Genomic DNA, 19,652 nt, shown 5'->3' on the forward strand with positions numbered 1-19,652 from the left:
TTGAACTCGAAGGCCAAGGTTGTTCGATTCGTATGGTTTGCATTTATTCCTTTATCGTTAATTTTAATATTAATATATTCTTTTAATTCGTATCAAGTTGTATAATGTATTCTTAGAACCACGTGTAAATTTAATTGTTATCTGCTTCGAAGGGTAAAATTTCTAAATCGCTTACGTATAGCAATTGAGATCGCACAATCTGCCTAATAATAAGTTTGGACATAAACATCCAAATTTATAGCAACAACCTGCGTCTTAAGTGTTCGACACTTCAAAACATATTACATCGAACAAGAAGTAAAAGCATGAAGTTTACAAGCTTTTGCTTTCAAGGTTAAAGAACCGCATTTTTATCTTTCAGGATAATTCTACCATAGAAAATGCAAATCAAAGTCAATTAGATCAAAGATGGTAAGGTAATTTCCCTAGAAATCATCACCATCATAATCATCATCGGCGAAATCATCCTCAACCTTCTCGGCAGCCTTATCGGCGATGTTATCCTCTATGTGATCAATACCCTCCGCTATCGCTAGTCCACCCAATGCCCCTGCAACCGCACCCACAGCCAATCCTGCTCCCAATCCCATTCCTCCAAACTTGCCCTTCTTCTTCTCCTCGTACTTGTACCCTGCTTGCTGCCCGTAGCTTCCCTGCCCGTAATTCCCCTGCTGCTGCCCGTAATTACCCTGCGAGTAATCCGGCTGCCCGTAACTACCTCCCTGAGAGTACGGCGCAGGAGGAGCACCGTAACTCGGTTGTTGTTGACCATAAGGCGCCGGAGCAGGAGCGGCACTGTACGGATAACCCGACGGCGGCGCAGCGTAGGGAGCAGGTAGAGGAGCACCGTACGATCCGCCGTAAGGTTGCGGCGGCGCAGCCGGGTAATCCCGTGATCCATGTGGTGGAACACCATAAGGAGGCGCATAATACGGATCCGGCGCACGATAGCGCGGCTCACGAACGCTGACGTCAACTTTCACCTTCCCTTGAGGGCGACCAGAAGGACGCTTCAAATCGAGTGAACGCTCACAACAGTTGCCGATGCCGACGGTATCGACGACGTCACGGAGGTGAAGCTTGGCGGAGCCGATGAGAGGCTTGGTATCCTTTTCGGCGTTAGCGTGAACGACGTCGATGTACAAGGTGGATTCCTCGATCGGAGAATACAAGGGAATCACAAGCTTTTCGTCCCAGTAAGGAGACATGTCACCATTTTCGTCGACTTCTGTGGAGCATTTGGCTTTTGGGTCAACCCAAACAACAGCATAGGGCTTGAGACGGCCGTAACGCCAATTCACGTTCTTCAAATCCTTAGCCGATGAGATCTTCACTTCCACCTCGAATCGTGATCCCATTTTTCTAAAGTACAGGGGATTTAGATAAGAAACTGTATAAAAATGCCTAATGGCAACTTTGCGTATAAACGTAAGTACTGGAGTGAGTATTTATAGCATCGTAACATGAATGGTTCTTCACATTTACTGATTTCTAAGTTCCCGTTAATGACCTTGGCCTTTTTATGTTGAAATATGTACACATAAGGCTTAGTTCTGTTAATGTCAGTATCTAAAAAGGGTATATGAGTAAATATAAAAATATAAACCAAGAACATTAAGCGGATTAGGCAAGGGGAGGGATTTTCCTTAGCCCAGAAGATTCGAAAGCATTCGAGGGTTAGGCTACCGAGGAAGGTAGGACACGTGGAGGCATATCAATGGTGGATAATATGTGTACAAAACGTGAGGGACCTTGGACCCAGAAAAAAGAAAAGAAAAAAAAAAAACATCTGTGATAAGATGAGAAAATGTATCGTACTAAATTTATATTATATTTGATTGATGATTAATTTTAGATATTTTATTTTATCTTATTTTTCAAATAGAGTCGGATTTAGAATTTAAAATTTATAAGTTTTTATCGTAATTTTAAATTAATATACAATAATAATTGAGTTCATAATTATATATTTATTAATATTTAGAGAATTTCTTAATAGAAATACAGGGTCTATGCAAAAGTTATTGAGTTTCTCGAAATTCAGTAACAACGCTCTAGATCCGTCATTGCTCCCAAATATGATAAATTAGTCTAAAAATTATAATTTTTGGATAATTTAGTCCGCATATCAAACCACCCGAAAATATAAAATGGAAGACAAATCAGAACCGTGAAGTCCAATAAGAAAAACAGGACCAACTAGGGGCAAGCATATTCCTTCCTTCCTTCGCTATAAGCGGTGTCAACACGCCAATTTTTTTGGCAAGTGGAGAGGTGAAGTTGGGTTGAGAGGGAGGGGGCCCGGGGGGGAAGGGGAGGGGGAAGGTAGGTTGGCTTCTCTGTGGCCGTTTTATTTGTGACGTGATTCATGCTTAATAACAATGGTTTTCTAGAGGGAAACAAAAAAAGACACGATACCACGGAGAATATGTATTTATTAATACTTACTTTTCATGGTTTGGTAATAAATTATTAATATAATCTATATATATATATTGTTCATTTATTTGATGACACTGAATACATGTAAATTTTTTCCTTTGTTTACTTTTTTTATTGAAATTGTTAACTGTTTCGCATTAGTAAAGAGAACCAATTATTGTCTCAGTATATAATTTTGGATAATCTTGAATTAACTTTTTAGTGTCGGATTTGGCCAAAGATTTTGTTAATCTAAACAAAAAAAAAAAAGTAGAATTTTTAACCTAGCTATGCTATATTACAAATCAGACATGTCGATTGAGCTATTCTGTCTAATCTTAGTGTAGTACTTTCGAGCCAAAGTCATATGTAGCTGTCATGACACGACTTTGAAGATGATCATAAACTAAAATATTGTGAGTTCTCGTTTAAGATAGCTTATTTCATTATTCTATGTATAATAAACATCATTTCTCAAATTGTTCTCTCATCTTGCATGTTCGCGTGATTATAAGCCCACCACCGCTTCCTCCGCCATCCAAAATCAAATCCCTCATTTCAAGGTTAGTTATCTACTTTAAATTTAAGTTATTTTAATTATTTTAATTGTATAAATTAGGATTTAGTTAATATTTAATTAAATTTAATTATATAATTGTGAGTTGATAATTAAAACTTAAAATAAATTACAAGAATAAATCAATCTTATTATATGACACTTCCAAAGTTGCCCAATCTAATCGTCTTGTCATTGAACCTTTGAAATATTCATGTGTTATCATTTATCATTTAGGATTGTTCATATTAGAAAAGTTCATATTTGTACTCTAGCCTCTCTTTGTGAATTGATATTTTATGTAATTTTGAATTTTTACATTTTGGAAGACCTAGATGCTTGTCATAGGTGCTAATATGCTTATCTGTAAAGACATAACACTTGTATTGAGCAAGAGACTTGTCTCTGTACTCTATATAGAAGAGCAAGTTTATGATTATAAATTTTTTAGAGGTCTTTAGTATCTTATTATAATTTTTTAGCGTATGACCCTTTTTCATTGAATTTTCTTTATCTAAAATATAAAATTATTCAACAATCATTAGGTGTTAATAGCCGTAGAAGAAGTGCAACTCATATATATTAAGCTAGTTCTCAATCTAATACTAAGTATAACGATACAATCTAAGCTAATTGAATTTATTTAGGGATATATATGAACTTTTAAATTACTTCTTATAATTGAATTTAAAAGAACTTATTTAGGGATATATGTGAACTTTTAAATTAATATAACATGCAATTTATTTGTTCTCTGTGTCGATGGAATATCGTAGTTAGATGTATAATAGAAATTATCCTAATCATCGGTTTTTGAGGGAGGAATTTATAGAATAAGTTAATGAATTTATTAGGCATGCAATGTCACTTGAACCATTTCAAATCGGAGGGATGATTAGGTATCCTTGTGTGAAGTGCAAATGTCCTTGTGTGAGGCAGTGGACCACTGAAAAGTTCGAGAAAAAGAGTGAACAGGGAAAAAGGCTCGAGCATCTGAGAAGGGTGGCTCCTTGCACTGTGTGTGTGCAAGGAGCATGGGGACTGCGAAGAGACTACTGGTAATTTCTTAAAATATTTACATCTATTTTTATCGAACTATATTTATATATTTTAATTTAGTTAACATGTTTTATTATATTTGTAGGAAAAAAAATATGGGAGGAAGATGACTCATGATGAGTTCTTCATGGAGACTCACATCCGGAAGAAGAAGGCACCGACAGATCCAACTATATGGGTCGAGGACCGGACGGAGACTACATATGTAAGTTTCATAACTACTATAACTTGAAATTAATGTTTATAATATTATATAGTTAATAATTTTCTATCTTCTAAATAAAGGGTTCCTACAAAATTAATGTGGAGGAGTACACTCAGAGCTTGCCACCGACTAAGCAAGGCGAGCGACCACCTGTTTCAGACGAAGAAGTACAAAAGATATAGTTGGATGTTTTTGGTGGTCCTGAAAAGGGGATAACATACGACATTCCAGATAGATCATTTCTGTCACCACCCAAACCGATGGGCCGCGACGGGCACACAGTGCCTTACGCAATCGAATACCAACATAACGTATCTTTCTTATTATATCATCATAGGTAAATGGGCCAGAAGGGGCGTCATGAGATAAACAGAGTAAACATGAGGGAATACCCGACATAGAACGACCCAACCTGATATAAAAACTTATACACGTGACATACAAGCTTATAAGGACAACATGATCATTTATAAACTCAAAACATAGGCCGACAAGGCCATACAAGTATCCGTACATACGACATCTGTCTACAAGACATCTGCTCGCAACCTTCCTTCAACTTGCTTGCACCATAGATTTCCTTATGTTATTCTAAAACATCAAGCGAGACATCACATCATCTCAAACTCTTCTTTACTCTCTTAACTAGGCCTCTCGGTACCTAGAAACCATAGGCTGGAAGATATGCCACTGACGACGCCGCTATTATTCCAGGATACTGAATCCCAACGCTTCTAGCCTTCTATCCGAAGTATGAACTATTCACGATCTTCTGCATTTGAGTATCTCGTACATTGTTCACCTTTACCTTACTTACCTTAAAATCTTGCATCATATCTTCTATCTCTTTCATGACCTCCCTTCCACATAGGTATAATTCACATCCACAACTTGAAGCTCTATTATAACACTTGCACCTTTTGTGCATACATAATCCGGTGGAAGCTTCATACTGACTTCTTATAAGGCTGGTACTCTTCTAACTGGATTTATCATAGAGTCGTTATAGAATATGGATACTGTACCATCTCTCTTGTACCTCTGATATTAAGAGTGATTCTTCAATGTTCTCAATCATGATGTTTATAATTTTCTGTATCCAATAATCAGACTCCTGATATACTTAGCTGATGTAACTTTTTAGTTTCCTCTTTCCTCTGATCAGCCTTTATGCAGGTTTAAGCTATCTCCCGATCTGCGGCTCAGGGTATTTGTTATAACTTTAGCCTTTCATGAACGCTATGGAATATCCATGATACAATCTTCTAACGATTCAATCCTTTGTCTATGACCTGGAATCAATTCTTTCTTTTGAATTATACCGGAGTCTTCTACGGTTGTATGATTGTCAATATATATGCTGCATGTATAATACTCCGAAATCTTAAGTGCGTTCATAACGTAACCAACTATGGATCTTTGCTTGAATAATTCCTTTCGTTCCTTCTCAGCTTTCTTTTGGAGTGCATACAATTTTGTAGTGAGACTGTTTTTACATGGCCATTTCTCCTTCGAGTTACCCTGTTTAGATTGAAACCTTCTTCCTTATTTTCTCAGCTAGTCTTTCATTGTAGTATTTAGGGAGGACCCTCTGACCCTTGTAAAGATGCGAGCTTATCACATCGTATACTCGACAAAATGTTTGATGTTCTTCCTTGCCTATAACTATCTTTAGTTACTTACCTCCACATCCTTGTGCTTGTAGGGTTGCTTCTGAACTGAAGTTTTGAATGTCTTCCCAGTGGCATTCTCTTTTATTTCCGTAACACTCATACGGTACCTTTAACTCCCCCAACTCCTATCTGAATATTTCTCAAGGATCACGATGTCATATCTGCAAGACTGAATTCCCTATGTTGGGGTTCACTATGTTTATCTTTTACGATCTATTAATTTGTCTGTATCCTCTTGTCTAGCCATAACTAGGCTCTTCCTAAATCAACTTCTTATATAAATATTCCGCGTAATCTTTCTTGGGTTATTTCCTTTATCTTAACTTACCTCTCACACTGGCTCCTTATTTATCAATAACATCCCGGGCAGGAACCCTTATTTCCTTTCCTTGACATCATGATGCATAATGTTTTGGAATCGTAGCATATCGGTAGGATTTGAATAAGTGAAATCTCAGTCCTTTCTTATTTTTATCGCATCCTTCCTTTACTATTCCATAGTTACTAAAACCACTTAATTCTGTCTTAATGCCACATCACTCCATATTCCCCCCCTTTAGGGGAATACTAAGATTTAATGTTACGACGAGCTACCTATATATGTTTTACCTCTTCCTCTTAGGCGTCTTTTCATATTATCGATCATCCCTACTCGCCTTGTGATAATCCTTTAATATTAAGGATAACAAATGTCCTTACTCGAGAGGGTGACACTTAGTATAACAGGCACATAAAACCCTTTAAGCTTAACTTTGCTCACATTGCTTGTTTTAGGAAAGCGTCTTCCTGAATGACCTTTAAAAGTTATTTTTCTGTCGTCCATTCTATTATCACCGGAATGCAATCTCTGAATTTCTCATCATGCTGACTATTATGAAATCACTCAGTCCCTAATTCATGTTTAGTTTATCTTGTTCACCAGTTCATGCTGGTTTCTATTACTCTAGGGTCTAACTTTTCCTTCTGGTAGTCACGCTAGAGTCACAAACTTATTTCTCGAAATGAGGATATGACTTTATGGCCTATACTCTTTTGATGTCTCAAGGCCTGCCACCTCTTGTCTTTTATTTTTCTTGACTATAGACTGTCATTTGTTTTTGATCTACCGTTATTATCCATGTATCACATCTTACTCATAATGGTTCATTAACTCTCTTCTTATTTCCCTGCTAACATTTCTGTCTGTCACTTTATTCTGAGAACTTAAGCAAGATACTCCTTTTGCTTTTAGTTCCCCTTGCTCCATCCACTGGCTCTTTGGGTTGCCTAACATTCTTTCTCTACTAGGGACGAGAACCATACTAAGGTAATATCTATCCCTTCCAGGCTTCCAGTGCCTATCGTTGTAGTACTCATATCTAGCTGTACTATTTTAGAGTGCACCATCTGGGTGTCTCACAAGAAGATCTATTAGCTCATTTGCAATATCCTTCGGAAATGTCAGCTAACGCTAACAATCCATCCACCATTTTGGGTTACCCTAGCCCCAGCTAGACCCTGATATCCTGCCTTCTCTTATACTACTTCTGTTAGCCCCCATAGGGCATAAATGAAATGGGTGTGGCCAATTGTACATACCTCTGTTATTGTTGAAGGTAACTCAAAAGGCTTATATTTCTCTGCGATAGTCTTCATTAGCTGGGTAGCTCGTACCTTTTTTTTTTTTTTCATCTTGCTTCTTTTACTTGCTGAAACTTGTATCTACCTTTCGATTCTCTTATTCCTTTTTACTATAAGAGTGGATAAACATTCTTGCCTAAGGGATCCTTATCAAGAAGTTTACACATCTTAGTACACACATGATTTTTTGAATACCTCATATTTATCCATCATAAGCATAATATAAAAATCGAGTTCCTCTGACACAACTCTTCCACAGCTATATTTTTTACTAACTATTTTTCTGGATGTAGGCATCGTCGTATTATGAATAATATAGAGTTTAAGAAATTGAGTTCTTACAACTGAGCTCTACCACATGATCTAGAGCAAGAAGAAAGAGTGACAGTACTAAATGCCCTGTACCCTCCTGCTTATAAGTGTGGTGAACAACACACCCATAAACAAGACTCTACTAGACACGACTTGTAGACTCCATAGGACAGAACTGCTCTGATACCACTTTTGTCATGACCCAAATCGATGGGCCGTGACAGGCACGCGGTGCCTTACTCAACCGAGTACCAACATAACGTATATTTCTTATTAAATAATCATAGGTAAATGGGCCAGAAGGGGCGTCATGAGATAAACAGAGTAAACATGAGGGAATACCCGACCTAGAATGACCCAACCTGATATAAAAACTTATACACGTGACATACGGGACTATAAGGACAACATGATCATTTATAAACTCAAAACATAGGCCGACAAGGCCATACAAATTTCCGTACACATGACATCTGTCTACAAGCCTCTAAGAATACATAATTGTCATAAAGGTCGGGATAGAGCCCCGCTATACCAATTAATATATGTCCTAATCATACAGAACAAGTAGCAACTCCGGGGAAAATGGAGCGCATCAACGTCTTTCGCTGAGATGATAGCCTACATGGAGGGCTCTCAACCTGTCTATCGAGACCTGCGGGCATGAAACGCAGAGTCTCCAAGCAAAGGGATGTTAGTACAAATAATGTACCGAGTATGTAAGGAATGAAAATCAGTAAATATTAGACATAGAGAAACAGGGAGTAAAAGACTCAACATGTAAGTCTGAATAGCTTTGTGAATCATTTCATATTTATAATGTCATGCATATGCAAATTCCATGCCATGCATAGGTATATGCTTTCATAACATCATCAAGCCTCTGAGGGTATCCCATCATATCATCTCGGCCATTGTGGGTAAATTATCAACGTGTACCAGCTGATAAGGTGGTGGTGCGTATATAACGCCATAACCTTTTCCCATATCCCATATACATATAACATACGCGTATATATCGTCATCTGGTCATGGGTCAATGTACATGTATAATGCATGAAATGCATAAGAAATACGTTAATAAGATTTCTCAGAATGCCATAAAAATCAATATGCCTTTCGGATAAACTTTATCAAATACGTATTTTTCTGAGACCCATGAACATAAGATATAATAATAATTCACATAGGGAATCAAGAATATAGACACCCCTAGTATTTCTATGAATAGAGTCATTTATAAAAGTTGCGTATTTTGCTCGTTTCATTTATATTATCTGGATCATGCCAAAAAGAAAGAAGGGATAGCCTTAACATACCTGAACCGATTCTCTTGACAATCCCTCTAATACATGTCTTTTTCGAAAAACATGTAACGGCGGATCGAAGTAGAAAAAAATCCGCATGATATTCTTGAGAAAGATTGTACCCTGCTCTCTTAAAATTTGCAATTCACGCTTTATCCCATTGGTACAGAATCAACGAACAACATCATTCATATTTGGTATGGAAATATTTGCTCTTTGAAGTATTCAATTCGACCAGCCCACTTTCTCAATTCTTTAATTCTTGATCTTTAGATATTAGGAAAGAAAACATATCACTAGTGTAGGAAAGCTTTTATAGTGGGTGTGGCCCACTTATTAGATGAGTAAGCCACAAAATCTTGTAATTGTGACACAAAGTTATATGACTTAAGAGTCATATTTAACTAAGGCTTCTTGGCTGCCACGTGGGGGAATTTTTTCCCACCTATTAATTATCCACAAATCCTTAATTACATGGTTAATTTTCTATTAAACTAATAATTAACCAATTACTCACATAATTAAGAATTATCTCAAATTACTTAAAATACTACTCACTTTTAACCCACTTTATATATCTTGCTATCATGGTCATGTGGTGCCTTGTATGGCACTAGTCCATAAATACGGGGTATTATAGCTCGGACCGTATTTTGTCTCAAAACGACAAACTTCGGCGAAATTCATTTTCTTCTATTTGCTTACCGAATTTACTCATCACTTATTTGAAATAACATAATACTTATAACCTCAAAAATAATCTCATTCCCGAGCTTATATCGATTAACTTACGACGAAACTTCAACGTACGAAAATGCGAGATGTAACATCTCATTTTCGAGCTTTCATCAATTTACTAATGGCGTAATTTCACGTACGAAAATATGGGGTGTAACATCATTCCCCCTTTGGAACATTTGTCCTCGAATGTTGACTGGTGCACTAATCATTTTCGTAACTTATGTCTTCCGAATACTTTAGTACTCTCCTTACCATCTAGGCAACTGTTCTGTGAGTAAATCCAAAGTCTAGGGCATTTCCACCTTTAGGCCTCTTTCTCACACCATGACTTGTGGTCGGAATTCTTCCAATCTCGTAACTATTGCTACCTTCTATTATGCAGTATGTATGTCTTTGTCCTTGTATGTGCGCCTATGCGACTCTACTCTCCTTTTCCCTCAGGTTTTTAGCCAATCTCTAGACCTCACTTTGTAAACATATACAGAGCTTGACAAGATGTCCCTCTGGGCATCTATAGATATACTGAAGTTCTTCGCTCGGTACTTTGTTGAACTCACAAATATTGCTATCTCTTATTTCATAGACCCGGTTATCCATCTGTATGACTTTACTGCATCTAGGTAGGTCATACTATACCGTAACTCTTACTTCGATTTATCGTTGCTGGGGTCTGCTACCAAATTCCAGCTTACTCTCGTTGCTTATCCTATATGTATAAGTCTAAGTCCTTTAATACTTCCTCATTACTGTTCATCTTAAGAATGACAGCCTAATCTCATCTCATACTTGTAACTTTTATCCATCCATTATTGATTCACCTCAATATTGATCTACAATCTACCACTGATAACTTGAAACCTTTTACGTAATTACTAGGGCTCACGTTGCATCGAGGAACATCTGGAGTAATTTCCATAATCGTATTTCGTAGCATCCCAATGTGATTCACCTTACGCGGGTAATTTGATTCTGTATAATTAATGAAATCCCCCTTTTTTTCAAATCGTTACTCAATCGAAGGCCCAAACGTCATCTTTTATCCATCACAATTACACCCTTATTCTACTACCAGGGCAACATTTCATCGCTTTTAAATGCTATTAGTCTTATACTCCTTTGAGTTCATTCAGGCTATACTGAACTTTCTATAACTTAGAGAAACCATCAACTCTCTTATTTTCATGAGCTTAATCCCGAGGATTTATCCATTTTGGTCACCTTCTCACTCGCCTTTTCTCATCCTTACTCCTGTCTTCCTAAAACTTTGTCGCTCTACCATAATTTAGCTTACGACCTACATATATCTATTAATACTGCTCGCTACCTTCCTTCAACTTGCTTGCACCATAGATTTCCTTATGTTATTCTGAAACATCAAGCGATACATCACATCGTCTCAAACTCTTCTTTAATCTCTTAACTAGGCCTCTCAGTACCTAGAAACCATAGGCTGGAAGATATGCCACTGACGATGCCGCTATCATTCTAGAATACTGAATCCCTACGCTTCTAGTCTTTTATCGGAAGTATGGACTATTCATGATCTTCTTCCTTTGAGTATCTCATACGTTGTTCACCTTTACCTTACTTACCTTAAAATCTCGCATCATATCTTTTATCTCTTTCATGACCTCCCTTCCACATAGGTATAATTCACATCCACAACTTGAAGCTCTATTATAACACTTGCACCTTTTGTGCATACATAATCCGGTGGAAGCTTCATATTGACTTCTTATAAGGCTGGTATTCTTCTAACTGGCTTTATCGTAGAGCCGTTATAGAATATGGCGACTGTACCATCTCTCTTGTACCTCCGATATTAAGAGTGATTCTGTAATGTTCTCAATCATGATGTTTATAATTTTCTGTGTCCAATAATCATACTCCTGATTTACTTGGTTGATGTAACTTTTCCTCTTCCCTCTGATCAGTCTTTATGTAGGCTTAAGCTATCTCCCGATCTGCGGCTCATGGTATTTGTTATTACTTTAGCCTTTCATGAACGCTATGGAATATCACTGATACAATCTTCTAACGATTCAATCCCTTGTCTATGACCTGGAATCAATTCTTTCTTTTGAATTATACCGAAGTCTTCTACGACTGTATGATTGTCCACATATATGCTGCATGGATAATACTCCGAAATCTTAAGTGCGTTCATAACGTAACCAACTCTGGATCTTTGCTCGAATAATTCCTTTCGTTCCTTCTCAGCTTTCTTTTGGAGTGCATACAATTTTGTAGTGAGACTGTTTTCACATGGCCATTTCTCCTTCAAGTTACCCTGTTTAGATTGAAACCTTCTTCCTTATTTTCTCAGCTAGTCTTTCATTGTAGTATTTAGTGAGGACCCTCTGACCCTTGTAAAGCTGCGAGCTTATCACATCGTATACTCAACAGAATTTTTGATATTCTTCCTTGCCTATAACTATCCTTAGTTACTTACCTCCACGTCCTTGTGCTTGTAGGGTTGCTTCTGAACTGAAGTTTTGATTGTCTTCCCAGTGGCATTCTCTTTTATTTCCGTAATACTCATACGGTATCTTTAACTACCCCAAATCCTATCTGAATATTTCTCAAGGATCACGATGTCATATCTGCGAGACTAAATTCCCCTTGTTGGGGTTCACTATGTTTATCTTTTACGATCTATTGATTTGTCTGTATCCTCTTGTCTAGCCATAACTAGGCTCTTCCTGAATCAACTTCTTATATAAATATTCCGCGTAATCTTTCTTAGGTTATTTCCTTTGTCTTAACTTACCTCTCTCACTTGCTCCTTATTTATCAATAACATCCTGGGCAGGAACCCTTATTTCCTTTCCTTGACATCGTGCTGCATAATGTTTTGGAATCGTAGCATATTGGTAGGATTTGAGTAAGTGCAATCTCAGTCCTTTCTCATTTTTATCGCATCCTTCCTTTACCAATCCATAGTTACTAGAACCACTTAATTCTGTCTTAATGCCACATCACTCCATATTCCCCTATTTAGGGGAATACTAAGATTTAGTGTTACGACGAGCTACCTATAGATATTTTACCTCTTCCTCTTAGGCGGCGTTTCATATTATCGATGATCCCTACTCGCTTTGCGATAATCCTTTTGTATTAAAGATAACAAATTTCCTTACTCGCGAGGGTGACATTTAGTATAACTGGCACATACAACCCTTTAAGCATAACTTTGCTCGCATTGCTTGTTTTAGGAAAGCGTCTTCCTGAATGACCTTTAAAAGTTATTTTTCTGTCGTCCATTCTATTATCACCGGAATGCAATCTCTGAATTTCTCATGATGCTGACTATTATGAAATCACTCAGTCCCTAATTCATGTTTAGTTTATCTTGTTCACCAGTTCATACTGATTTCTATTACTCTGGGGTCGAACGTTTTCTTCTGGTAGTCACGCTAGAGTCACAAACTTATTTCTCGAAATGAGGATATGACTTTATGGCCTATAATACTTTGATGTCTCAAGGCCTGCCACCTCTTGTCTTTTCTTTTTCTTGAATATAGACTCTATAATACTGTCATTTGTTTTCGATCTACCGTTGTTATCCATGTATCACATCTTACTCATAATGGTTTATTAACTCTCTTCTTATTTCCTTGCTAACATTTATGTGTATCACTTTATTCTGAGAACTTAAGCAAGATACTCCTTTTGCTTTTAGTTCCCCTTGCTCCATCCACTGGCTCTTTGGGTTGCTTAACATTCTTTCTTTACTAGGGACGGGAGCCACACAAAAGTAATATCTATCCCTTCCAGGCATCCAGTGCCTATCTTTGTAGTACTCATATGTAGCTATACTATTTTAGAGTGCACCATCTGGGTGTCTCACAAGGAGATCTACTAGCACATTTGCAATATCCTTCGGAAATGTCAACTAACACTAACAATCTATACACCATTTTGGGTTAACCTAACCCCAGCTAGACCCTGATATCCTTCCTTCACTTATACTACTTCTGTTAGCCCCCATAAGGGATAAATGAAATGGGTGTGGCCAATTGTACATACCTCTGTTATTGTTGAAGGCAACTTAAAAGGCTTATATTCCTCTGCGATAGTCTTCATTAGCTGGGTAGCTCGTACCTTTCTTTTTTCATCTTGCTTCTTTTAGTTGCTGAAACTTGTATCTACCTTTCGATTCTCTTATTCCTTTTTACCGTAAGAGTGGATAGACATTCTTGCCTAAGGGATCCTTATCAAGAAGTTTACATATCTTAGTACACACATGATCTGCTGAATACCTCATATTTATCCATCATAATCATGATGCAAAAATCGAGTTCCTCCGACACAACTATTCCACAACTATATTTCTTACCAACCACCTTTCTGGATGTAGGCATCGTCGTATTATGAATTATATAGAGTTTAGGAAATTGAGTTCTTACAACTGAGCTCTACCACACGAACTAGAGCAAGAAGAAAGAGTGACAGTACTAAATGCCCTGTAGCCTCATGCTTATAAGTGTGGTGAACAACACACCCATAAATAAGACTCTACTGGACACGGCTTATAGACTCCATAGGATAGAACTGCTATGATACCACTTTTGTCATGACCCAAACCGATGGGCCGTGATGGGCGCGCGGTGCCTTACTCAACCGAGTACCAACATAACGTATATTTCTTATTAAATCATCATACGTAAATGGGCCAGAAGGGGCGTCATGAGATAAACAGAGTAAACATGAGGGAATACCCGACCTAGAATGACCCAACCTGATATAAAAACTTATACATGTGACATACGGGACTATAAGGACAACATGATTATTTATAAACTCAAAACATAGGCCGACAAGGCCATACAAGTATCCGTACACATGACATCTGTCTACAAGCCTCTAAGAATACATAATTATCATAAAGGTCGGGACAGAGCCCCGCCATACCAACTAATACATGTCCTAATCATACAGACCAAATAGCAACTCCGGGGCAAATGAAGCGCATCAACATCTTCCGCTGAGATGATAGCCTACTTGGAGGGTTCTTAACCTGTCTATCGAGACCCTAGGGCATGAAACGTAGAGTCCCCAAGTAAATGGACGTCAGTACAAATAATGTACCGAGTATGTAAGGAATGAAAATTAGTAAATAATAGACATAGATAAACATGGAGTAAAAGACTCAATATGTAAGTCTGAATAGTTCTGTGAATCATTTCATATTTATAATGTCATGCATATATAAATGTCATGCCATGCATAGGTATATGCGTTCATAACATCATCAAGCCTCTGAGGGCACCCCATCATATCATCTCGGCCATTGTGGGCAAATTATCAACGTATACCAGCTGATAAGGTGGTGGTGCGTATATAACGCCATAACCTTTTCCCATATCCCATATACATATAACATACGTGTATATAACGCCATCTGGTCATGGGTCAATGTACATATATAATGCATGAAATGTATAAGAAATATGTTAATAAGATTTTTTGAAATGCCATAAAAATCAATATGCCTTTCGGATAAACTTTATCAAAGACATATTTTTCTGAGACCCATGAACAGAAGATATAATAATAATTTACATGGGGAATCAAGAATATAGAAACCCTTAGTATTTCTATGAATAGAGTCATTTATGAAAGTTGTGTATTTTGCTCGTTTCATTTGTATTATTTGGATCATGCCAAAAAGAAAGAAGGGATAGCCTTAACATACCTGAACCGATTCTCTTGACAATCTCTCTAACACACGTCTTTTGCAAAAAATAAGTAACGGCGGATCGAAGTAGGGAAAAAGCCGTACGATATTCTTTAGAAAGTTTGTATCGTGCTCTCTTAGAATTTGCAATTCACGTTTTATCCCATTGGCACAGAATCAACGAACAACATCATTCATATTTGGTATGGAAATATTTGCTCTTTTAAGGATTCAATTCGACTAGACCACTCTCTCTATTCTTTAATTCTTGATCTTTAGATATTAGGAAATAAAACATATCACTAGTGTAGGAAAGCTCTTATAGTGGGTGTGGCCTACTTATTAGATGAGTAAGCCACAAAATCTTGTAATTGTGACACAAAGTTATATGACTTAAGAGTCATATTTAACTAAGGCTTCTTGGTTGCCATGTGGGGGAATTTGTTCCCACCTATTAATTATCCACAAATCCTTAATTACATGGGTAATCTCCCGTTAAACCAATAATTAACCAATTACCCATATAATTAAGAATTATCTCAAATTACTTAAAATACTACTCACTTTAACCCACTTTATATATCTTGCTATCATGGTCATGTGGTACCTTGTATGGAACTGGTCCATAAATACGGGGTATTATAGCTCGGACCGTAATTTATCTAAAAATGACAAACTTCGACGAAATTCATTTTCTTCGATTTGCTTACCCTCTCACCTTTATGAATTTACTCATCACTTGTTTGAAATAACATAATACTTATAATCTAAAAAATAATCTCATTCCCATGCTTATATCGATTAACTTACAACAAAATTTCAACGTACGAAAATGCAAGATGTAACATCTCATTTCCGAGATTTCATCAATTTACTTATGGCGTACTTTCACGTACGAAAATATGGGGTGTAAAAATTTCGATGCTACAGGGTTGGATTGCAGGGTATAGGTACTTCCGCCCAAGGCGAGGCAATTGATAGGCCGACTATCTCATCTATGGAGAAGAAGATCGCAAAGCTGACAGTAGAGCTTGAAGAGACAAAGTCTAGAGAAAAAAGAGAGATAGACAATTTGATACCCTTCAAGTTCAGCTAGAAAAGAGGGATCAACAATTTAAACTCCTTCAAGGTCAGCTAGCCAATCTTCTTGCTAGTGGTGCTTTCCCCTTTCCCCGGTCTCGTAAGCCTTCCCCAGATGCTAATCCTTCTCGTTGTGATCCTTCGAACCATGCCGACGATGAAGCTTCTAGTAGTGAAGATGGAGGTGATGCAATACAAAACACTCATTGAATGGTGTGTATTGCTAAACAAAGTATTGAACTTGTGAATATTTAGTTGGAATAGTTTTGAATGATGATTGTATTGTTGATATTATTTTGTTACTGAACATTTGTATTTGTCACGGCCCAAAATCCACTATAGGCCGTGATGACACCTAATCCCGCTGTCAGGCAAGCCAACAGTGATTGATCAATTTAATTACTCATTCTAGTACTTCAAAATCATATTTTTTATTAATTAGATAGTATGAAATAGAATTTTCAGAGTGAATGATAATATCTACCCGAACCACAATGATGAACAACCTGTAGGAACCCCCAAAACCCGGTGTTATGAGCATCAACTAGGAAATTTGATGAAATACAACATCTGTCCAAAATACAAGTTAGACAGGAAAAATATAAATAACTCTGATGGAGACTCTGCAGGATGCGGATCGTAACATAAAATGCAATTCACAGTAAATTCCCCATAATAGCCGCGCCTCTGCGCCCAGAAGACCACCAGACTTATATGTACCTGCACAATAAGTGCAGCAAGTGTAGCATGAGTACGTAAATCAATGCATACCTAGTAAGTATCTAGCCTAACCTTAAAGAAGTAGTGACGAGGGGTCGATATCAACACTTACTAGTGGTACAATAAAACAGATACATTAGAAGTAAATTGATGTGAGTCAAGGTAAATAAGCAAAATAACAAGTGAAAATACGTGGTACAACCTCCTCTCAGTAATAACTCAAGCTCTCAGCTAATAGATACCTCCTCGTTCGGAGTATTCATATATAATGGACCTCATCAGATAGGTCATCATAGTTCAAATCAGGAAAAACTCACAGATATACTGGCTTCTTGCCAATTATTATGCACAATTTTATAAGAGTATTTTATAGAAATGCCGAGGCGTATGGCTCGATCCATCATAATATTGCCGAACCATAGATACATCTATTGTATTATCGAGGTGAACGATCCTCTCCCATGAGCGTGTGGTACATAATCCTATCGAGGATTACGACCCGATCCATCATAATGTGCGCACGGCCGAGGGTCGAACCACACGAACTATAGATGTATCTATCCTGCCGAGGCGTACAGCCTGATCCCATTAGAATAAGAATCCTTGACGGGTCCTCGACACCATTCACGAATAGTCATGTGAGTTATAGATTTTATGGGAAATTTTCGATGAGAACGCATAACGCGGGAGAATTTTGTAAGGAGAGTACAATTAATCCGCGACTTATCATGAAGCCCGGCAAATCTCTACAATATCAAGTCTATCACTCTACACAACTCTAGTCTCAAGTCGTAATGTAAAATAAAGGAATTTAATAGGCAAGAGATAACTCAAATAGTACAGTTATAGCATGGCGGGAACCTAAGTCTACCCGGACATAACATGAGTCTAGCTACGTACAGACTCTCATCACCTTGTGCGTACGTAGCCCCCGCAACAAGTAGCAAATAACAAATTCATCACCTAGGGATAGTTTCCCCTCATAGAGTTAGACAAGAGACTTACCTCGCTCCGAAGTTCCATAACCGGCTCCAAAGGCTCTCTAACACCTCAAATCGATGCCTGACGATCCAAAACTAGTTAAACAATATGCAAACCAATCAAAATATACTCTAATACCCATAATTAATCAATTCAACAAATTCCCAACTCCGCTTGAAAAGTTGATAAAGTCAACCCTCGGGCCCACATGCCCGGATTCCGAAACTTTTCGAAGATAAACCTTACCCATGACACCACGAACTCAGTTATATAATTTATTCCAAATTTCATGTCCAATTTCGTGGTCAAAATCCAAAAATACCGATTTTTCTAGGTTTTCTACCAAAATTACAAATTTTCATAATTTCTACAAATTTTCATGCTTAAATCCATATATGCAGAAAACTTCAAACAAGTGGCTAGGGAAAGGGATTTATCACCCACAACTAGTGCTAAAGGAGGTAAAAAAAACTAAGAAGAATCAGAGTAAAGATCCACCACAACCTTCAAGAATAATGCCCAGGAAGGCAGCTTCTCTATCTAAATGATGATGATCAAAACATTAATATGGAACATAAGGTCTGTGAATACACAACAGGCCTTTCCTAGGGTGATCAACATGAATAGGGAGCATAATTTTTGTGTAGTTACATTGATGGAGCCTTTTCAAAAGAAGGGACTCATTGATAGATATAAAAGGAGGTTGAATATGGAGACTACTTATGCAAATATTAATGGGCAAATATGGCTGTTCTTTGATGCAGTGGTGGAATGGGAATTAGTGGAGGATACTGAGCAACATGTGACTGTGAGAGTGTTTCACCATGACCTGGGGCAGCACATGATGATGACATTTGTTTATGCAAAATGTTCAGCAATGGAGAGGTTGGATTTGTGGGATCACTTGTATTACTTAGCAAGTGATATGGAATTACCATGGTTGATAGGAGGAGATTACAATGTAATATTGCATGAAGATGAGAAAATAGGGGGACTTCCAATACACCCTCTTGAATATGAGGATTTTACATTTTGTGTAAACTCTTGTGGTTTGTTTGAGCAAGGGTACAAAGGAAGTCCATTTACATGGTGGAATGGGAGATCCAATGCTGAGTGTATATTCAAGAGATTGGATAGGATTTTTGTGAATTTGCCATTTCAGAACATGTTGCCAACTATTGAAGTTGAGCATCTAATCAGAACTGGATCAGATCACGCACCATTGCTAATGACATGTGGGGTGTAGACAACCAATTTTGTCAAGCCTTTCAGATTCTTGAACTTTTGGACAAAGCAT

General features: G+C 37.5%; 1 protein-coding gene across 1 annotated transcript; it reads right to left on the reverse strand.

Moving 5' to 3' along the window:
* Positions 1-234: 234 nt before the first annotated feature.
* LOC107826146 (uncharacterized) lies at positions 235-1,463 on the reverse strand. The gene has a single exon (XM_016653095.2). It carries the CDS (start codon positions 1,356-1,358, stop codon positions 426-428), a length of 933 nt encoding a protein of 310 aa, XP_016508581.1. The 5' UTR covers positions 1,359-1,463; the 3' UTR covers positions 235-425.
* Positions 1,464-19,652: the final 18,189 nt, after the last annotated feature.

Source organism: Nicotiana tabacum, chromosome 4 (assembly GCF_000715075.1).
Source record: "Nicotiana tabacum cultivar K326 chromosome 4, ASM71507v2, whole genome shotgun sequence".
NCBI classification, from domain to species: Eukaryota; Viridiplantae; Streptophyta; class Magnoliopsida; order Solanales; family Solanaceae; genus Nicotiana; species Nicotiana tabacum.